Below are 22,262 nucleotides of genomic sequence, written 5' to 3'. Positions count from 1 at the left end.
CCCCCTCTCTGCCCGCAGGGGCGCCCCAGGTACCCCCGCTCTGCCTGATGGCCGCATTGGGTGCTTGCGAGAATTTGGTGTGGTAGTTTGCTGGAGAAATTCAGAAGGTGGAGAAATGACTTGAAGATCGGGGCATTCCTCTGAAGAAGTCTAGTCTTAGCCCGCGGGAAGGAGGGTTTGTTGCCACGTGCCTGGAGTTGGAGGGGAGTAAGCACAGCATCCCGGCCGAATACGCAGTGTGCCTCGTGCGTGTGCCCGCAGTCCGGAGCAGGACAGTTTTCCTGTGGGGTATGTAGCGGGGGGAAAGAGAACTCTTCTCAGGAGCTGCCCTGAGCTTGGAGCCTTGAGGCTCAGTAGGACTTGGAGGAGAGGGTGAGTCTGGAGGACCCTAGGAGGTACGACAGGATTTGGAAGTGTGCGTCTTGCTTCAGGAGAGGGGACTTTGCCGCAGTGACTGCAGCTTTAGGGTGTGTACGGAGCAAGTGGGAGATGACAGCCTCCAGCCTTCTGAGTTTGTGATGTTAAATGAAATGGTGTTGGGAATGAGTCCAAAAGCGAATAGCGTGTTTTAATAAAAGGGTGGGGCTTATTTTTAGCATTCAGGTTTTGCAGAAAGATCAGGAGGGATGAAACTAGAGGCAAAGTAATTGATTTAGGGGATTTCTAGTAGGACCATGAACTTTTAAAAAGTAAGTATCAGTAGGGGCGCTTGGGTGGCTCAGTCCGTAGAGCGTCAGACTCTTTATTTCCAGGTCATGATCTCAGGGTCGTGAGATCAGAGCGGCAGATCAGGCTCTGGGCTTAAGTGGAATCTGCTTGACACTCTCTCCCTCTCCCGATCTTCGCCCCCACTCACGCACTTTCTCTCAAATAAATAAATATATTAAAAAAAAAAAAAGGAAGATTTCAAAGCCAATCCTCTTAAGCATTGTCTGGTGCCAGGAGGAGCCCATGGAGTGGGGGATAGATTGAAAAGGCAGGTGGGAGAAGTATCACTGATGGAAACTAAGGATGCTGGCCAACGGATTCCTTCAGAGGATCGTTTCTGAGCGCTTAAGAGTGTGTGGGCACACACCGGAGGATAGACAGTAAGAGTGCTTCTGCAGGCAGCGGATTTACGGTTGCATTGGAGAGTGTGTGAAGGAAACCACAATGTGTAGGAGAGGAACAGACTTAGGGGTGGGGGATATTAATTTTGAAAAAGGGGATTGATAAAAGCCTCAGGGAAGAGAGCGACCTTTTTAAGCTAGATAGTGCTAGAGTATGTGGGGAGAGGTCCAGATGCGAAAGCAGTCAATCAGGAAAGTGGTTTTCTCAGTGTGATGAACCTAGTGCTTGAGTTTTGTAAGAGTAAAGGTCAGGAGGAAGAGTAGTAATTTGGAGTAAGATCATGGTGGCCTTGAGTGCCCTAGTGAAAAGTCTGTACAGAATATTGGGAGAAAGGAGTCATTGAATTTTTTTTTTTAATACAGAAATTATACTTTCAGAACTTCTCCTTAAGAAGTGGTATGTCGGATATACATTATTTTTTCTCTTTATTTTAAAAGTTTTTGTGATAAAGTTAATACATACCCAGAAAAGTGGTATGAAGTAATAAAGATGTGTGCTTTCATGCCCTCCCACCCCCACCATGGTAGACATAGTTAAATTTGGATAGCCTTCTAAATTCAAATATAAAATTATGTAAACATAGATTTTATTTACATATGTCTGTTTTAAGTCTCTTAAAAATGATAATACACATAGGATAAATCATTAGAACTGTGACTTGCTTTTTTTTTTCTCATTAGATAGGCAGTATGTATATTTGATATATTAGGATTATTTTTAATGCCTGCATGGTACTGATGTACCATAATTTATTTTAGTCACTAATTCATGGATATGTAAGAAGTTTTCAGATATTTATCTATAGGAACAGTGCTTCAATTAATATCTTTGTACATACTTTATACATTCGGGTAAGTGTATCTGTAGGGTATATGTTAAAAGGCTATGACTAAACTGAGAAAGGGGTGGAGATAGACCCACCTTGGGTTAAATTTGACTTCATGTAACATACTATGAAGACCTGGGGAGACAGAAGAGGGAACAAAATAGAATTAGAGGTCAGACCCACATGGCTTTGGTGATCAATTAGATGTGGAGACGATCTGGTACTGTTAAGGGGGACTCAGATTTCAGGTAATGGGAAGGAATAGTGGAACTACTAGTACAGTGGAATTAAAGACGAGCAGGTGTGGCAAGGAAGTGGATGGATTTTTGTTTTGTTTTTAGAGGATGAGAGAGAGAGTGGGGGAGGAGCCAAGGGAGAGGGGGAGAGAGAATCTTAGGTAGCCTCCACGCCCAGCACAGAGCTCACTGTGGGGCTGAATCTCAAAACCCTGAGATCATGACCCAAGTGGAAATCAAGAGCTGGATGCTTAACCACCTGAGCCGCCCAGTGCCCTTGGATGTTTATTTTTAAAGTATTTTTGTATGTTTTTCTAGGATCTTTTGAAGTAAACACAAGTAAAGTTCAAGGAGGGTATCTAGAAATTTCTGAACAGGCAGTTGATGCTAAGGAGGTCTGGGAGAGTCTGGAATAGGAAGATTGGAGGGTGAGGATTATGGTAAGAAGGAGGAAGAGGAGATTGCTTCCCTTAGCATGACCTGATGATTAATCTCCCTCCTCCTCCTGCTCCCCACACCCCATGCCCTGTGGTTACTGGATGCTGTTTGCAGGTACAGCTCTCCAGTGGATGTGAAGGGCCAGAGCAACCCTGTGATTTATGCATGGGGGCTGTTTCTCCTCAGCAGCCGCCATAGCCCGGTCACTGATACATGGCTCCTCCTGTGCCATTAGGTCGCATCTTTGTGTTTGGCATAATCACTGATTCTTAACCTTTTGGGGAATAGAAGCTCCCTAGAAAGTTTTCTAAAACTTATGAGCCCTTTACACCAAAAGCTTAAATCTCATTTTCTCAAATAAATAAATAAATAAATAATTTTCAGATAGATGTTCCTGAATAATGATTAGAACAGTTCAAGATTAGTGACTTAAAAACTTTTCTGTGCATGCGAATCCTCTGGGATCTTATTAAAATTTAAAATGCAGGTTCTTCGGAAACCGGGGATGTACTGTATGGTGACTAACATAATATAATAAAAAAAATTTTAAAAAAATGCAGGTTCTGACTGTGTCCAAGGTGGGCCAGGCGAGTCTACTGTAGTCAGCTCCCATAGATGCTGGCAGTTCTAGAACCAGCCTTGAGGAGCCTTAGCAGTGACGGAAAGAAATGTGTTGATATCCGAAGATCTGTTAATCTTCGGATGTAGCCCCTTCAGTTTTGGTTGGCCTCTAATAAGGTGGTCACTGAACCAGCAGGTCCCCTAATAGATCATTAAGTGCACAGACTCACACCCTTACCATCCATGAAAGGCCAGACATTGTAATAAGATCCAAAGATCCAAAATGCCGTTCAGCTTCTGTGCAATACCATTTAATGACACACCTAGTCAGAAATGGATGCTTGGATTCATTAAATGGCCCACCTGTTCTTGTCTTACTGTTTTCCGTATATAAAACCCAAAGAAAGCTTCACATCTCAAAAATAAAGAAAAGGAGAGGCACTGCTGGTTTATTTAAAAAAAAAAAAAAACCTTTAAAAATTAAAAAAATATGTATTTTTTTAATTGTTTTTTGGATGGCATGTGTCAGTTACAGTGCTTAGGTTTTGATGCTTTCAGAATTCGCTAGGTATATAGGTCTCTTTGCTCCTAGAGTCAGTTACCTGGACTGTTAAAGTTATGGAGTTCTTTCTTTTTTTAAAGATTTTATTTATTAATTTGACAGAGACAGAGTGCACACAAGCAGGGGAGCTGCAGAGGCAGAGGGAGAAGCAGACTCCCCGCTGAGCAAGGATCCCGACACGGGGCTCAATCCCTGGACTCTGGGATCATAACCTGAGCTGAAGGCAGACGCCAAACCGGCCGAGCCACCCAGGCGCCCCAAGTTCTTGAGTTCTTAAGATTCTCCATCTTCTCTGTTGTTTTCTCATTATTAGCAATCTTGTCCCCTTTTAATCTGATGTTGGCTTAGAAACCTGGTCACCAACCTTATTAGAATTATTAAGTAAGGGGGCGCCTGGGTGGCACAGCGGTTGAGCTTCTGCCTTCAGCTCAGGGCGTGATCCCGGCATTATGGGATCGAGCCCCACATCAGGCTCCTCTGCTCTGAGCCTGCTTCTTCCTCTCCCACTCCTCCTGCTTGTTCCCTCTCTCGCTGGCTGTCTCTATCTCTGTCAAATAAATAAATAAAATCTTAAAAAAAAAAAAGAATTATTAAGTAAGAATATGTAGGCTTTGAGGAGGATGGGTTGGAGGATTTTCACTAAATATTTAAGTCCCAGATTGATCAGGTGTTTCTGCAGGGGTTATTAGCAAAACTCTTAAAAAGCCACTTTAAGATTTCTCTCACTAGGGGCTAAATCCAGGATGTATGCAGCTTGTCTGATAGAAAAATCATGAATAAGCAATAAAAGGGATAAAATAGAAAATTGGAATGAGTTAGGAATTACTCGAATGTAGGAGTCTCATCTTTTTAGCTTTACATTTTTTTTTTAAGATTTTATTTATTTATTTGACGGAGCCAGTGAGAGAGGGAACACAAGCAGGGTGAGTGGGAGAGGAAGAAGCAGGCTCCCAGCGGAGAAGCCTGATGCGGGGCTTGATCCCAGGACCCTGAGGATCACACCCTGAGCCCGAAGGCAGATGCTTGACGACTGAGCTACCCAGGCGCCCCTAGCTTTACATTTTTTTTAGATTTTACTGTTTTCCTTAAAGAAACGAGGTTATCTCAACAGAAGTGCTTTCTGTCCTGTGAGTGTAGGTAAGAATTCTTAAATACTTTGAGACTTATTTTTTTCAGGTTAATGAATTTTTAGTATCCTTACATAAATTTCCAAGATTTTCTTTTCCTCTTAGAAGTATATTGTCTAATGTTACATTATAGTTAAGAAATAAGTGAAGAATGTGATTTGGAAACAAGTTTTACAATAATCAAAAAGTACTGGGGCACCTGGGTGGCTCAGTTAGTTAACCATCTGCCTTCGGCTCAGGTTGTGATCTTGGGGTCCTGAGATCGAGTCCTGAATCAGGCTCCTTGATCACCGGGGAGTCTGCTTCTCGCTCACTCTCGTTCTCTCTCAAATAAAATATTAAAAAAAAAAAAAAAAAGTACTATGTATTCCTACTTCACACAATATACGAAAATAATTTAAAATAGATCAACAACCTAAAAGCAAGAGCTAACCCTTCACAACTTTGTTTAGGTAGCGGCTTCTTGAATATGAGACCAAAAGCTCAAGTAACAAAACAAAAAGTAGATAAACTGACTTCACTAAAATTAAAAGTGTTGGTGCTTTAGCAAGTAAGGTGAAGAAAATAAAGAACCTACAGGGGGTGTCTGGATGGCCAGTCCGTGAAGTGCTTGCCTTCAGCTTGGATCAGGGTTTTGGGGTTGAGCCGAATGTCAGGCTCCTCACTCAGCAGGGAGTCTGCCTCTCCCTCCTTCTCTGCTCCTCCCCCTACTTGTGCTCGCTCTCGCTCGCTCTCTCAAATAAATAAATGAAATCTTAAAAAAAAAAAAAAGACACAGAATGGGAGAAAATTTTTCCAAATTCTGTAACTGATAAGGGACTTGTGTCTAGAATATATGAAGAACTCTTACAACGCAACAATTAAAAGACAGCCCAGTTTAAACATTGGACAAAGGATGAATGGTAATTTCTCCAAATGAGATATAAATACTGCCAATAAGCACGTGAAAATGTGGTCAGCATCACTAATCATTAGGAAATGCAAATCAAAATCATAATGAGCTACCACTTCATACCTACTAGGATTTCCTATAATCCAGAAATCGACAGTCAGGAGTGAGGATGTAGAAAAACTGAAATACTGCTGGGAGACTGTAAAATGAGGCAGCAGCTTTAGAAAATATTTTTGGTAGTTTCTCAAAAGTTAAATACAGTTACCATATGATCCAGCAATTCTTCTCCTGGATGCAGAACCAGGAGAACTGAAAACATGTCCACACAAAAACTTATATGTGAATATTCATAGCAGGATTGTTCATAATAGCCAAAAAGTGGAAACATTCCTAATGTCCATGAATTAATGAATGGGTAAACTGTGGCATAGCCATAAAAAGTAATGAAGTATGAAGATGTGTTACAACATGGATGAACTTTGAAAACATAATAAATTCTAAGAAACTAGACACAAGATTCCATTTATATGAAATGTCCTGAGTAAGAAAACTCATAGAGCAGAAAGCAGATTAATGGTTGCCAGGGGGCTGGGGAAGAAGGGAGTGGAGAAGGACTGCTAATGTTGACAGGTTTTCGGAGCGGGCAGGCAGAGCGGTGATGAAGATGTTCTGGAATTAGAGCGTGCTCGTGGTTGCACAACCTTGTGAATACACTAAAAAGCATTGAATTGTACACTCTAAAGGGTAAACTTCGTGGTGTGTGAACTATAATTTTAAAAAGCTGTAATGTTTTTATGGTACTGTGTAGTGTCACGGGTAGTAATACGTGCACTCAGTGTACACCACTCTGTTCTTACTAGACTTGTCTGTTAAGGATAATAAATTTGATTTTCTCTTGCAGCAACAGAATGGTTCAGCAAGTTCCAGAAAACATCAGTTTTCCTGCTGAAGAAGAGAAAATCTTGCAGTTCTGGTCCGAATTTAACTGTTTTCAGGAATGCTTAAAGCAATCAAAACATAAGCCAAAGTATGTGAATTTCTTTGGTAATGGCAGAGTCCTTAAGATTAGACTGAGTTCCATGAAGGCAGAAGCTTCATTCATCTTTGTGTGCCCAGAGTCTCCTAGCTCTTCTACAGAGTGGGTACTTTCAGCAGTAGGTACATGTTGAGTGGATGAGTTTTTTATTTATTAGGGAAGATTCAGTTTCTTTAAGAAGTCTGAATAGCATTTGTGTATCACCCTCTTCCATTCTACTTTTCTCATTCTCACTACCTGCACTTAAACACTAGACTAGTCTTAGCTTCCTGTTGGAGTACTACCTGCCTCTAGTCTCCATTCACTTAAAAACCAGTCCTTTCTTACTGTTTTCATCATGTATCTCCTGTATTCAGAAACTTTATGAGATGTTTGTTCCTGTTTTACTGATGGATAACTCAGGATCGGGATGAATAACCTGCCTTATGTCATGGATCTAATAAACTAAGTGTGGATAGTGTGACGGAGGTCATTCCAGCTCTGCCGTCACTAGCTTTTTTGAAGGCAGGACCTCCAGTAAATATCTAACCATTTACGTCTGTGAATTTTCTGGTCTTGCTGCTTTTCTTCTCCCCGGAGACTCTACTATGATAGCAGCTATCTGTAGAAAAATGTTATCCTAAATTTTTGCTATTTTAAAGTAACTTAATACCTCTTCATTTCCTGTTAGATTTACTTTTGCTATTTTAAAGTAACTTAATACCTCTTCATTTCCTGTTAGATTTACGTTCTATGATGGGCCTCCTTTTGCAACTGGACTGCCTCACTATGGACATATACTTGCAGGGACAATTAAAGATATAGTTACCAGATACGCTCACCAGAGTGGGTTTCATGTTGACAGAAGATTTGGATGGGATTGTCATGGCTTACCTGTGGTATGTTTGAGTCCCCAGCCTTACAAGGTTCTGAGTTCTTAATAAGCATTGGATTTTATCATATAATATGTTAATATGAATTTTTCCTACAATGTATTTTCTTTCTACAATATTATTTATAGTTCATTTTCTCTATAGACTTTTGAGATCCAATTTTTTAAAATTTGTGTTTTTTTCTAGAATGCTGAATTGCATTTATTTCAGAGGGTAGGGATGTTAACAGTCTTATCGCACATTTTCAGGAATATGAAATTGATAAGACACTGGGAATCAGAGGACCAGAGGATGTAGCCAAAATGGGCATTGTGGAGTATAACAATCAGTGCCGAGCAATTGTGATGAGATATTCTACTGAGTGGAAGGTATGTTGGGTTATTTTCAGTAAAATGAACAAAAACTTTAATTTTTAAATAGGAGTTGAAAAGGTTTATACTCGTTTTGTGCTTTTTATGAGATGTGTCCAAAAGTATGGCTATCTGTGTGAGGTTGTGACCTAAGAGAGTTGACCAGCCACTTTAAAGAAGTATTTAACTTCCACCTACAACCCTATTAAGCCATTAGCTTAAACTGCACCCTGTTTTTTCTGATTTCTATGTGGTTGACTGATCTTCAGTACTTAATCTCCTACCTGCTCTCTGAGTATGACAGGAATCAGGTTGTCCTAGCAAAAGGATTAAGTTGAATGTTGCAGTAAAAAAATTCTGGTGTTAAAAACAATTCCAATTTGGCCTCAGTGTTCTATTAATTTGACTCCCATCCTACTGCTTCTGTTCGTAAGTCCTGTGAAGGGCTGGCAGAGCTCCTGCCTCTCTTGTTCGGATGGGTGGAGGAGCAGAGGCCCCCTCTCTGCCCTGGTTCTCCAGCTAGTGTGTCTATGTATCTTAAAAACATGTCTGACTTCTGTTTTTCCACCTCACTGTCTTACCACTTTGACTTCTCAAACTTGCTGTTATTCAGAGTTCCGTATTCCGCGGATAGTATCAGTCTTCCAGGCTTCACACGCTATCCTCACAACCAGTCTTTCTTCTTCAGTGTCTCTTGTCAAGTCATTGCATTCCTACGGGCTGTCCCTGGCCCTTCACCCCCCTCCCTGAGTTTCTGTAACCATCTCCTGATTGGGCTGGTGCTCCCATTCTTTGCACTCATCCTGCCAGTTATTTCTCCCACAAGACTGCTCATCGTGGTCTTCCCTGCTCAGAATTTTGAGTAGTTTCTCTTTGTTGGTAAATAAAATCTGATTTCATCAGCCTGAAAATCAAAGCTCCTTAACTCTTTATTTTTTTAATTTTTAAATTTTTTATTAAAAATAATTTTTTTTTTTTTACCTAAGTTGATTCAGTCAAACTTTCTTGCCTGGTTGCCAGAAGGAAAAATCTAATGAATGTAATATGCATGTGGCTTTTTTTTTTTTTTTCTTAAAAAAATTTTTTTTTTATTTTTTAACTTTTCATTTTGAAATAATTCACTTAGAAAAAACTTCAAAAACAGTTATGAAGAATTCCCCTGTACTCTTCTCTAACTTCCCAAATTCTAACACCTTCAATAATCATAATATAATTATCAAAAGCAAGAAATTAACACTGATACAGTATAGTAGACCTTCTTCAAGTTCAACCAGTTGTTCCACTAATTATTTCTGAAACAGGATCCAGTCTAGGAACACACATCGCATATAGTTGTCATACCTCCTTTTCTCCTTCAATCCAGAGGATTCCCTCAGTCTTTTTTTGTCCTTCATGACCTTATCACTTTTTTTTTTTAAAGTTTATTTACTTATTTAATCTCTACACCCAACGTGGGGCTCAAGCTTACAACCCGAAAATCAGGAGTCGCATGCTCTTCCAGCTGAGCCAGCCAGGCACCCGACCTTGTCACTTTCAAAGAGTACAGACCAGTTATTCTGTATAAAGTCCCCCACAGTCTGATGTTTTCTCATGATTAAGTTTAGGTTATGTATGCATTTTTGACAAGAGTGCTCAGAAGTGACATCATGCCCTTCTCGGTGTGTCAGTATCAGGAGGCCTGTGACGCTGATATGTCTCATTCGTGACATTAATTGTGTTCACTAAGATAATATATGTCAGGGTTCTCCATTGTTAATTTGCAGTTTTTCCTTTATAATTAAGTATGCTGTGGGGAGAGTCTTTGCAAATACCCTCTTTCTTATACTTTTGTTTATGAATTTTAGCATCCCTTGATGATTCTTGTCGACAACAATTACACCTGTGGTATTTGCCAAATGGTAGTTTGGGTAGACTTTTATAAAGGAATACTAATATTTATAAGTGACGTCGTCTGCATTATAGGATGAATGCCAAGAAAACTGGTTCTTAACCTTATGTAGCGTGTTGTTTAGAGTATAGGTTTACCTGAACCATTGGTGGTTCTGTTTCCCCAAAATCATTGTATGTGGTGACGATAGAAATGACACGCTGATGTGCGGTAACAAATATCATTGTCTAATAACCCTAATATTCATATTCTTGAAGTCCACCGTTACCAGGCTTGGCCGATGGATTGACTTTGACAATGACTACAAAACTCTGTATCCACAATTCATGGAATCTGTCTGGTAGGTTTACTTGAAATTTAAATGTAATGAATATTCTGTTTATTGCTTAGTGGAGAGATTCTCTAGCATGAATCAGTTTTTCAGATTCATAATTATTTATCTAAAGTCTTTGGGATGGATTTGTTTTTTGTTTTTAAAGCTTTATTTTATTTTTTTAGAGCACGTTTAGGTTCATAGCTAAATGAGAGGAAGGTACAGAGGTTTCCCCTATTCCCTGCCCCCACGCATGCATGGCCTCCTCCACTACCAACATCCCCACGAGAATGGGACATTGTTACCGTTGATGATATGCACCGACACATCATAATAACCCAAGTCCATAATTTACGTTAAGGTTCACTCTTGGTGTTGTATGTTCTGTGGGTTTGGACAAATGACATGTAATCATCATGTTAGCATCATATATGAGTATTTTCATTGTCCTAAAAATCCTCTGTGCACCAACTGTTTCTCTCTCTCAACCCCTCGATTTGTTTTTGAATTCAGTAAATTTTGGATTCTGCTAAGGTAATAGGATATGCATGTATTCTGGGGTATATAACGGCTCCAACAGGTTGAGCAGCAACCTGTAATCAAATACATTAGTATTTTTGCATCAGAACACAATTGCTCATGCTAAGTAGATAAAACAGGATATAAATGGCCTGATGTCAGTTAAAGGGTTTTGTGGGTTTTTTTTTTTTTTTTTTTTTTTTTGCCAAATTGGTATCAAATTTAGGGAATTTAAGTTTCTGAAGTGTTTTTTTTTTGTTTTTGTTTTGTTTAGTAAGTCTAAGACCTTGTGTACTTGAATTTTATACTGAGACAAGTTGCATAGTGCAGTCACTTGCATAGCAAGTTACTTCTTTTTACTATTGTTACTTCTTTTTGCTATTAGAAAAAAAGTGTTGCAATGTCAAAGTCTTAATAGGTGAACCTCTTAAAATAGTATGAGAATTATTACATATCCTTACTGGGCAAGCAGGCACCATTATTATGATTCCAAAAGCGCCCTCAGTACGTACCTCAGGCCAGGAGGAAGTCCTGCGTTGATTAAATTATGTGTAGTGACGGGAGTTGCAAAGCTGTTTTGTGCTGTGCCCTGTCCTTGTGCTGCCCTGTAGGCTCTTGTGGCTCTTACTGCCATCCTGTCCACTGGCTTGCATTTCTGTTAGTCAAGATCTGTTGTATGTGCTTGGCACGAGTCCGTGGCCTTTGAGGAGCTAGGTGCTTTGGGGGACAGTTCTCAGACCCTGACTTGGCAGGCCCCTGTGGTCGCATCTCCAGACCCACATATCCGAGGTCGGAAGCTGATAAGAGTCTCTGACATGCCAGAGACTCTGGAGAGGGGGCTTTCCATTCACTGAGCAGCTAGAATTCTCATGATGAGAGAAGCTCTAAAAACCAGGATTTGGGTTAAACACCTGAAAAAAAGATACTATTAATGCTCTGGATTAGGGCTGTCAAGCACTTAAATGTGGCCGGTATGGCCAAGAAACTGAATATCTCATTTTAGTTTTAATTTAAGTGAGCACATGTGGGGGTGCCTGCCTGGCTCAGTTGGAGTGTGACTCTTGATCTCAGGGTTGGAAGTTCGAGCCCTATGTTGGGTGTAGAGATTACTTAAAAATAATTTTTTTTTTTAAAAGAGCACATGTGGCTAGTGCCTACTATGTTGGGCAATATAGCTCTGTGTAATACTTCTCACTTTACATGAAAGCGTACTGGAATCAGAGGAAAACGGTTTTTAAAGCTTCTCAGTATTAGAATGTTAGTTACTCCTGAGGAACATGTTGGCACATAAGTAAGGCACATGGGTTTAGAGGGAATATAAAAAGATAGTAGGAGATACCTTTAATAATGATAACATTGATAATGGCAGATAATTTAGATTGAGTCGGTGCTTTTGACTGACTTTTGATATAAAGTACTTCCATATCAGTTTTCCCAGATGATTTAGAGAGTCCTTTGAATTGGGTTTGGACCCTGTTTGAGGTGTAGGCAGGTGACTGACTTGTCTGAGATCATAGTTTATTTTATGATTCCTAGGTTTCAAACTGGGTCTATGATACCAAATCTAATATTCCTTCTCTAGTCTTCTGTGAATGTCCTTGAATCAAAGCATATAATTTAAGACTGAGTTTAAACTTGGGAAATTTGAGGAGTGCCTGGGTGGCTCAGTCGGTTAGGCATCTGACTTCAGCTCAGGTCATGATCCCAGTGTCCTGGAATCGAGCCCCACATCAGGCTCTGTGCTCAGCAAGGAGTCTGCTTTTCCCTCTGCCTCTCCCGCTACTTGTTTTCTCCCCCTCCCCCAAACAGATAAGTAAAATCTTAAAAAACAGAAAACTTTGAGAAATTTGTGCTAAGTTGGCAGCATAGGAATATCCGAAAGTCACTTACTGTCACATACCTACAGTTCCCTGGGAAAGACATGAAAACTAGCTGAACAACTCCTGCACAACAAAAGGCCTACATTAAGATGGGTAGGGGAGGCAAAGATTGATTGATTGATTGATTGATTTACTTGTCCTAGAGCTTCCAGCTGAGGGGTGGGCTTCAGGTTTACCACTATATCTGTGGGCTACAAAGGTGCCCTCAGGAATGTGCCCCAGGGGACACCGTATTTGTGCTGTCCCTCAGCCTCACTCCAGCTCACTGATACCTCCCAGAAAAAAGTTCATACAGTTGTCTGGAGACCCAGTTTTTGCCGTTGATAGCCAGACGACACCTCCAAATTGCCTGAGCTGGAAGTCCACAAGCTTTACAGTGTGTCCCACATGGCTGTATACATTGGCATACTTTATTTTTTTTAGGATTTTATTTTTTATTAGCACAGAGGAAGAGGGAGAAGCAGACTCCCCACTGAGCAGCGAGCCTGGTGTGGGGCTCGATCCCAGAACCCCGAGATCATGACCTGAGCCAAAGGCAGAGCCTTTACCGACTGAGCCCCCCAGGCGCCCCTATTTGCGTGTTTTATAAAAGCTGCTGCCTGAGTGTCTGGATTCACATTCAGCCTGAAACTAGGTTCTGACAAAACTTGCCCTGGTACACTCATAGGTCTTGGAACACTTTCACCAGCTGTGACCTATTGAAAATACAGTCAGGCTGCTTAGACACTCACAAGGGTTTGAGAGACAACCAAGAACTCTAGGGCAAGGTTGAACAGTAAAGTTCATCTCCTGCATAAGAGTGCTCCTTCAAGAGTGGGAGACGTAGAGGTTTTGCCTGGTACAAAGAAACCCAGAGAATCAAGCAAAATGAGGACAAGTTCTAAACAAAACAACAAGAAGAAACCTCAATGAAATGGAGACAAGTGGACTGCCACAATATAGAGGGACCTCAAAAATTTACAACAGAAATACCATATGATACAGTAATTCTACTTCTGGGTATTTATCAGAAAAACCCAAAAACACTAATTCGGAAAAAAAGTATGTGCCCTTCAGCACAATATTATTTACAGTTGCCAAGATACGGTATCAACCTAAAAGTGCACTGATTGACAAACAGATAAAAAGGATGTTGGGGGGGTGTCTGGGTGACTCAGTCAGTTGAGCGTCCAACTCTTGATTTTGACTCAGGTCACAATCTCAGGGTCAGTGAGATCAAGCCCCATGCCAGGCTCTATGCTCACGTGGAGTCCGCTTGAGATTCTCTCTCCTTCTACCTCTGCCCCTACCCTGCTTACCTGGGTGCTCTCATCTCCAAAATAAAATAAAATCTTTAAAAAAAAAAAAAAATGGGGGGGTGGCCCCTGGTTTGCTCAGTCAGTTAAGCATCCAACTTTTGATTTTGGCTCAGGTCACAATATCAGGGTTGTGAGATTGAGCCCCACATCGGGCTCCACACTGCGTATGCAGCCTGTTTAAGATTCTCTCCCTTCGGAATGAAACATGAGAGACTATGGACTATGAGAAACAAACTGAGGACTTCAGAGGGGAGGGGGGTGGGGGAATGGGATAGGCTGGTGATGGGTAGTAAGGAGGGCACGTATTGCATGGTGCACTGGGTGTTATACACAACTAATGAATCATCGAGCCTTACATCGGAAACCGGGGATGTACTGTATGGTGACTAACATAATATAATAAAAAAATCATTAAAATAAAAAAAAATTAAAAAAAAAAAAAGATTCTCTCCCTTCCTCCCTCCCCTCCCCCCAAGAAAAGGATATGGGGGAGTGGTGTGTGTAAAATAGAACATTATTCAGCCATTAGAAAGAGTAATTCTTGACATTTGACAAAATGGGTGGACCTTGAGGGTATTATGCTAAGTGACGTAAGTCAGAAAGATAAATACCGTATGATTCACTTACATGTGGAATCTAAAACAACAAAACTTGGGGCACCTGGGTGGCTTAGTCGTTTAAGCGTCTGCCTTTGGCTCGGGTCATGATCTCAGGGTCCTGGGTTCGAGTCCCACATTGGGCTCCCGGCTCAGCGGGGAGCCTGCTTCTCCCTCTGCCTGCGCTTCCCCTGCTTGTGCTCGAGCTCACTCTGTCTGTCAAATAAATAAATCTTTCAAAAAATAAAATAACAAAACTTAAAGACACAGCAGAGTGGTATTTGCCAGAGGGAAGAGGGATTGGAGGTGGGCAATGAGTAAAGGGAGTCAAGAGGTACAAACTTCCAGTTATATGTAAATCACGGAGATGTAGCATACAGCGTGGTGACTGTAGTCAGTAATATTGTAGCACATATTTAAAGGTGCCCAGATGATAAATCTTAGAAGTTCTCATTATAAAAAAAAAAAATTGTTGTAACCTTAGTGGTGGATGGTGACTAGACTTAGTATGGTGATGATTGTGCAGTGTGTACAAATACAAATCCTCATATTGCTGAATCTGATATAGTGCTACATGTCAGTAATGCCCCGATAAAAAAATAATAAATGGGAAATTTTATATAAAACATCACTTTTTAATCTTTGTTTAAAGCCAAGTAATACTATGAGAAAATATGCAGTTTTCCATAAAAATGTATTTTGGCAAATGGGAAAGAGTTTAAATTTATTTAATGTACCAAGCACGTAAATTGGACTATAAAAATTGTACCTAAAGACAGAATGAAGGGTTCCCACCAACGCATCCTGACATCCAGCTGGGACAGGTGAGTAGGCACCACAGGAGACCCCAGGATAACTGTTACCATTGACATTTCAGCATCTTGGTACATTTAGCTTAAAGCAACACGGTTAAATGTTAGTAAAAGTTTTTGACTAACTGTAGGAGAGATATCCTAATCCCAATTACTTATTCTTTTTAAATTGCCTTTGTAAAACTGCCCATTATAGTAAAATTTAAGCAGTACACCAGAAAACTACTAAGAAAAGCAAAAACTCTGATATCCAGCCATAGTTAACATATTGGTAAAAATTTGCTTTTTCAGCATCTCTAAAAATGGATACGTAGTTTTATCCAGTTAGTACCTCAGTGTACAATATGGTGTGGATTGCTTTTCTCACTCAACATCAAGTCATGAACATCTTTGCATCGACAGATGTGAACACTGTTAATGTCTATACAACGTCTCCTACGACTTTGTTGTAATTTACCAGCTAGTCCCCAGTTGAGAGACAGGATGTTTCCATTTGATTAGCTGATAGACAAACTGGCATAAATGTCTGAGTTTGGGGGGACAGGATTTTGGTTGTGTCATTGTTGTAAAACTGTGTCTTTACTTGGTAGGTGGGTCTTCAAGCAGCTCTATGATAAAGGCCTTGTGTATAGAGGTGTGAAAGTCATGCCTTTCTCCACCGCGTGCAACACTCCACTTTCCAACTTTGAATCTCACCAGAACTACAAGGTGCGTGTGACGTCATCAGGCATTAACTTGTGCATATGGAAGTCAAAGGGTTGTGATCACAGTAACCAGTCCCTGTGTGGAATGTTAGCCTTGGGAGTCCGTCAGATCGACCGTTTCTTACGGAGTGCTGGTAATGTTGCCAGTCACTGAACTGAGGTCTGTGAAGGGCAAAAGTGAGGAATTTTGTTCCCCCGTGAGATTTCTGAATGGTGTGTCTCCACGTGATAGCTTCTGCTTATTTTGACTGTATCGTGGTGCCTCTCTCAGGTTAATAAGTCCACCTCTGCCCTGTTTCTCTCAGGTCACTGCTTTTGGAAGATTTGTTGGTTTGGATGAGGAAGCCTCATCCGGCACCTTGTGGTATCACTCATTCATTATGAGTATTTGGAAGCAAGTCTGGCTTGTCCTCGGTTGACAGTATCTTCTCTTTCCTGATGAGCGGAATAACTACTGCCGCTGCTCTGATGGGAGAGTTGAGACGGGTCCGATGTTCACCAAAGTACCTTCACTGCTTTACCTTCTCTAGAAGACGGTAATGGCAGTGAGCCTGAGACGTGGAACGTCTGTTCTCGTGTGTGTGTTCAGGAGGTGTTTTCGTTTCTGAGACTTCATCTAGCCCTCCTTGTTTTTAAAGGACCCAATTTGTTTGGAAAGTGTTACAGATACATTATATATTTTTAAACTCAAGAAAACTTTATTTTTTTTAACATTACCATAATACCACTCTCACACCTAAGAAAGTCCACAGTCATCAGTAATATGAAATATCCTAGTGGTCGGTATCATCAGTGTTCACATCTCTCTTTGTCTCTCGAATACCAGACCTCTTCCCTCTTCTCTGTTGTTGTTTCAATCAGGATCTAAGGAAGGTGCGTGTGTGGCAGCGGTTGTCTTTCAGGTTTGTTTTCATGTGGTCTCCATTTTGCTGTCTTTCCCCCTTTTTTCCCCTTGCAAATCGTTGTGTAGGAAACAGGTTTTAGAGTTTCCTACAGTGCATTTTGCTGGTTATGTGTCCATCGCCGTCCGTATTTTGTAGAAATTGGAAGCTCATGTTTGTCGGTGTCCTTCCTTCAGCGTGTGTGTCACGAAGGGAGGTCACTGTTTAAAATGGCGCCCGTTTGTATCTGGCTTTTCTCAGCACGCTGTTGGTGACAGTCACCTGTATTCTGTGGAGTTAGGGGTCTTTCGTTCTCGTTTCTGTGCAAGTGAATAGTGCACAGTTTCTCTCCACTTCACAGCCTGGTAGGTAACGGCTGTGTGGAATTTGATGTTTCTTTCCGTGCACGTGTTTATACTTTTACTACCTGCTGAAGTATTCATAAACAGTATATAGCATTCTCACGCTTGTCTTTAATCTCATCCATTGTACTTACTCTGTACCTTGCCTTTCACAGGAAATGTTAAGTTTTAAAGAGTCTTCCTCTTGATACATGTAGCTTTAAGTTAACTTCTATCCGCTGTGTGTTTCATATGACAGATTGCAAGGTACTCATTCTTCTGATAGACATTTTGAGTTGTTTTGAAGGGTATAGCCTTTTTTCTTAATGGTAGCAAACAGTGTTGCTAAGAACATTTTTAAACGTAAGTCCTGTGCACTTAAACGCTGGTGTTTTCGTTGGCTTCTAGATTTCTACGTGTTAGGTCCCCTGACTAGCTTGCAAGCTGCTAGAGCGTTCAGAGGGCATCCTCTCCTGTAAATACACAAGTGCATTCTCTGGGGACGAGCAGACTGTGCAGAAGCAAACTGAGTTTCTGTTCGAGAAGGTAAACCAGTTGTGGGATATAAAAGTATTGAACTTCTTGATGTTGTCTACCTTTTCAGGCACTGTACTATATAGAGACGAATTGTGCCCTACATTCTTTTTTGTGTCTGGGCTCTCTTGCTCAAGATGACAGTTGTGAAAAGTCATCCGTGTTGTGTGTAGTCGTAGATCATCGTTTTAATTACTGTCTGCACTTAACTCACCCACTGCACCATTGATGGGTATTCAGGTGATTTCCAGTCTGGGGCTCTGATCAGTAGTGCTACTGTGAACGTTCTAGAAGTGGGGAGCATTTTTACACATTTCTTCTGTGGGTTACATACCCAGGAGCGGAATTACTGAGCCGTAAGGTGTACTTAACATTTAGCTGTAGTACTGGGGTCGGCAAACTGAAGGGCCAGATAGTATTTCAGGCCTTGTGGGCTGGATGGTCTCTGTTGCAAGTACTCAACTCTGTCAAAACCATTCTTCTCTCTTGGGGCGTAAGAGCACGGGTGACAGCCAGAGTTGGCCCATACCTCATGGTTTGCTGCCTCCCACCCACTTCAAGGTGGGTGTCCTGATTTGTGCTCCCACCAGGCGGTTCTGATTACTCTGCTTTCTTGCCAGACTTAGTTAGCATTTTCTGTCTTTTCTCTCTAGCCATTCTACAGTTATGTTGGTTGCAACCAAGGTTTGGTTTTGTTTCTAACTTTTGACATAATTTTAGACTTACTGAAAAGTTACAAGAATTCTTGTTCGCCTTTCAGTGATGGTCACCCTCTTTCACCACGTCTGCATTGTCCGCTCTCCGAGGGCATGGCGGTAGCACAGGACCCTTTCAGAGTAGGTTGCGGACATGATGTCCCTTTTCCTCTAAAGGCTTAAGTACATAAGTACATATTTCTTAAAATCCATACTCTTAAGTAACTAACGTTAGGGAATCAACACTGATAAATATTACCATCTAATCTGTAGGTTGATTCTGCTAATGGTCCCAGTAATGTTGTTTTCAGCAAAAGAGAACGGTAGGTTATGTGTGTTTGTTCCGGTGCACCGTCTCCAGCCTTGCTGGGGTAGTGCCTTGGGCCTGTGATTCCTGACACTGGCATTCCAGGCACACAGGCCAGCACTCCTTCAGTGTGTCTGACGGTTCCCGTGTGGGTGGGGTGAAGTTTGTAGAGCTCCTCCTCCTCGGGGCACTTTATTCAAAATGCAGTGAGTGGGCTTGGGTCAGGGGATGAGTGTTTATACTGAGCTATCTATTAAATAATTTTAAAAATCCGGTATTTTCATGTCAGCATAGAGTTGGAACCAGTTTTTTATTTAATGAACTGAATTAATATTGGCATATTGCAGTTTTAAGTACATTGTGTTTTAAAATGACTCATTTTTATATTTTAGAATAAAGAATAATTCTGTCTTCCAAAACCATTATTTTGGTGACCTAACTTTTTATGGATTTAATATAAAAATAGGTCATTACAGTAGTGAAACTGTAATATTATTCCTCTTGATACATTTAAAATGTCTTTGTGACTACTAAAGTAATTGTTAAAACGTTTTTCAAGAATATAAAAAAAATTCATCGAAATTTCTTGCTTTATATTTTCTTTTTATAAATATGGCAACTGCTTTTTATTCTGAAATCTATTTATTCTTCAGGACCAGTTCCCCTTTCTTCCACATCTTCTATTACGGATTTTGTAAAAAGGTGTTTTATCTCATTTTATCTCAGGATGTTCAGGACCCTTCAATATTTGTAACTTTCCCTTTGGAGGAAGATGAAAATGTGTCTTTGGTGGCTTGGACGACCACTCCCTGGACTCTACCTAGTAATCTTGCCCTGTGTGTTAATCCGGATATGCAGTATGTGAAGATTAAAGGTAAGTATGGGCCTGGTTATTTATGACTGATACAGAGAAGATCACTTTAACTTATTTTGGGATAGAATGAAAACTTACATTTCTTTTGGAGTAAAAATAGAAGTTTTTGAAAAAGTGTTAGCCTTAAATAGAAAAATAATCTCTAAAAGAGGTGGGTTTAAACAGTAGGTATAAAAAAAGATTCCTTCTAATTTTCCGATTATACACATCACGCCCCTGTTAGAGACGGGCAGCTGGACATTCAGAGAGGTGGCCTCTCATCGTTGCTGGGAACCTCTGATGTGTGTTTTTTCAATACCACCAACCAGTGAATGTCATTCAGACAGTAGCTACCTGGAGATAGAGTTAGATTGCACAGGTTAAGGGCTCAGTCCTCCACTCCATCCCCTCCACCCCCAGAGCCTAACTGCAGATGCCACTTGCAAGTCCCATGCTAATGACGGACCCATGACCTCCTCCTCGGGTTAGATTGATTTGCTGGAGCTACTCATAACTCAGAAACATTGTACCGGTTTACTGTGAAAGGTTATGAAAGATAGACATGAACAGTCGAGGTGAAGTATGGGATGAGGCCTGGAAGGGTCCTGAGCGCAGGGGTTTCTGTCCCCCACAGAGCTGGTGTGGGTTGCCCTCACAGCATGTGGATGCGTTCGCCAACCTGGAAGCACTCCACACCCCATGCTTTTGGGATTTTATGGAGGCTCAACTGCTTAGGCAGGATTCATTAAATCATTGGCTGTTGGTGATTGAACTCCATCCTTAGGTGACCTGGGGCTTTCCAGAAGTCCCCTCATCAGCATAACAAAGGACCGTATTTAGGCTGTTATCACTTAGGAAATGACAGGGAACTTGAGAACTTCGTGCCTTTGAGGTATTCCCCTGGTAGAGAGTTAGCCAAAGTCCTGATGAAGCTCTTTCCGTAGAGATTGATATGAAAAAAGAATATTGTTACCTTCAGGTTGGATAGTTTTTGGAAGGAGGGGAGGCCAGGGAAAGAAAAGAAAACCATAACCAGAAAAGAAACGACTGTGCAAGCTAGGTGACTTGATTCACAGCGGCATGTGAGGAAGCGAATGATTTGAAGAAAGGCATGGGGGAGGTGAGGGCAGGGGGCAGAAAACAGGTGTTTTTATTACTATTACCAGTGCCTTGGGAGCAGGTAGGACCAGCAGCTAGTTTCTTGTGTTCCCAGCTGTGGACAGAGCCTCTCTGGGCAAGGGCAGGCCCACGGTGAGAGTCCCTGTGTCTCCCTGGGGACATGGCCATTCTCTAGTGAGCCTCATAGCCTGAGGGGCCTGATAGCCGGAGGACTTCAGTTCTGCCCCTCCTCTGCCTGCACGGGGACTCGCATACCTGCTGGGCCATGTGTCCTGAGTTATCCAGGAAACGTAGACTCCACCGACAGTGAAGTTCTGATGCAGCCAGAGCTGGTGGGTGCAGTGTTGTTTCTAGTAGCTTTTCAGTGAATCGCAGAGGCCTTCTCAGTGGTCCATAGATATCCTGTGTTTCTGACAGTGAACTGAGTATCCGTCATATCATGCTTTACAGGTGGGAGTTTAGTCTGTTTTTATAAGGCAATTTATCATTTGCTATTAAGTTGTAAATGTTTATACATTCATTCTAGCTTTTCTATTTCTAGGATAGTATCCTCCAGAAATACTCTAATAAGGCTACAAAGATACATGCAATGGTATTCATTACCCCCATGTTCTGAAAACAATTTTCATGTCTAGTATTAATTGATAGGTTAGAACTGACTTGCACTTCCTTAGAATGGGGTACTGTGCGGCTGTTTAGAAGAGTGAGAAAGGTCAGTTTGTGCTAATACATGGAAAGATGTTCACAATGTAGTATATGTGAAGACAGACTGAAAACTATACGGAGTCCTATCCCGTAATTACCTTTTTAAAAAAGCCATTCACGTAAGATGAGTGTTAGTATACATGTAGAAAATACCTGGAGGGCGACACTCAGATGATAGTGACTTGTGGAGAGGTGAGATGAGCGGGGACTTTTACTCAGGGGGTGTCTTGGTTTGTTAATGTTAACGATTTTTAAGCATTCACATGTATTACCTCGGGTCGGAGAAAACAGATTAATACGTAAAATGCAGACTTCAGTTCAGTGCACGTGCTGTTTTTGTCTTGTTTGGGTCTGGAAAGCAGTGTGGGCTGGTGCCCTGGTGCATTTCTCTGTGATTGCTGAGCACACGGGTACAGCGATACGGGACCCTGCAAGGGAGGGTATGCTGCTGTGTGTCTAGACTCTGCCGAAGTCTGAATGTCCCTGAAGTCCACTTTTCCCCTTGCTCTCCTAGATGTTGTCAGAGGAAAATTACTCATTTTAATGGAAGCCAGATTACCAGCCCTCTATAAGTTGGAGAGTGACTATGAGGTCCTTGAAAGGTGAATATACAAATTACTGATCTGATCTGTGCGTGCGTGTGTGTGTGTGTGTGTGTGTGTGTGTGAACTTTGAAAGGTAAGACACTTTATTACCCAAAATCTCTGTTACTCAAATTCAGATAATACTACTGAGTATTTTCAGGTCACACATTCCAGCATTAACGACTAAGAAACAAGTAAATCAGGAGGGAATTGTGACTTGATG

General features: G+C 41.2%; 1 protein-coding gene and 1 non-coding gene across 4 annotated transcripts in view; both read left to right on the top strand.

Annotated features, from left to right (window-relative positions):
• Positions 1–22,262, top strand: part of IARS1 (isoleucyl-tRNA synthetase 1) — a 64,242-nt gene that overhangs the window by 332 nt on the left and 41,648 nt on the right. For 2 of the 3 annotated variants that reach the window (XM_045772368.2, XM_087858840.1), the window contains exons 2-8: positions 6,654–6,779; positions 7,510–7,666; positions 7,909–8,028; positions 10,156–10,238; positions 15,907–16,024; positions 19,505–19,652; positions 21,970–22,057. In XM_045772368.2, coding sequence (XP_045628324.2) covers positions 6,661–6,779; positions 7,510–7,666; positions 7,909–8,028; positions 10,156–10,238; positions 15,907–16,024; positions 19,505–19,652; positions 21,970–22,057 — 833 coding nt within the window. In that variant the 5' untranslated portion in view covers positions 6,654–6,660. Of the gene's footprint in view, positions 1–18; positions 289–6,653; positions 6,780–7,509; positions 7,667–7,908; positions 8,029–10,155; positions 10,239–15,906; positions 16,025–19,504; positions 19,653–21,969; positions 22,058–22,262 lie in introns of all 3 variants that reach the window. The other variant, XM_045772367.2, reaches the window with a different exon arrangement.
• LOC123776565 (small nucleolar RNA SNORA84) lies at positions 2,696–2,827 on the top strand. The gene has a single exon (XR_006775395.1). It is a non-coding gene; the product is annotated as a small nucleolar RNA SNORA84 (small nucleolar RNA).

This window comes from Ursus americanus, chromosome 34 (genome assembly GCF_024610735.1).
Source record: "Ursus americanus isolate L20-20 chromosome 34, mUrsAme1.1.p, whole genome shotgun sequence".
Lineage (NCBI taxonomy): Eukaryota > Metazoa > Chordata > Mammalia > Carnivora > Ursidae > Ursus > Ursus americanus.
Note: the sequence above shows the minus strand (reverse complement) of the source record. Positions and strands in the feature narration are given on the sequence as shown.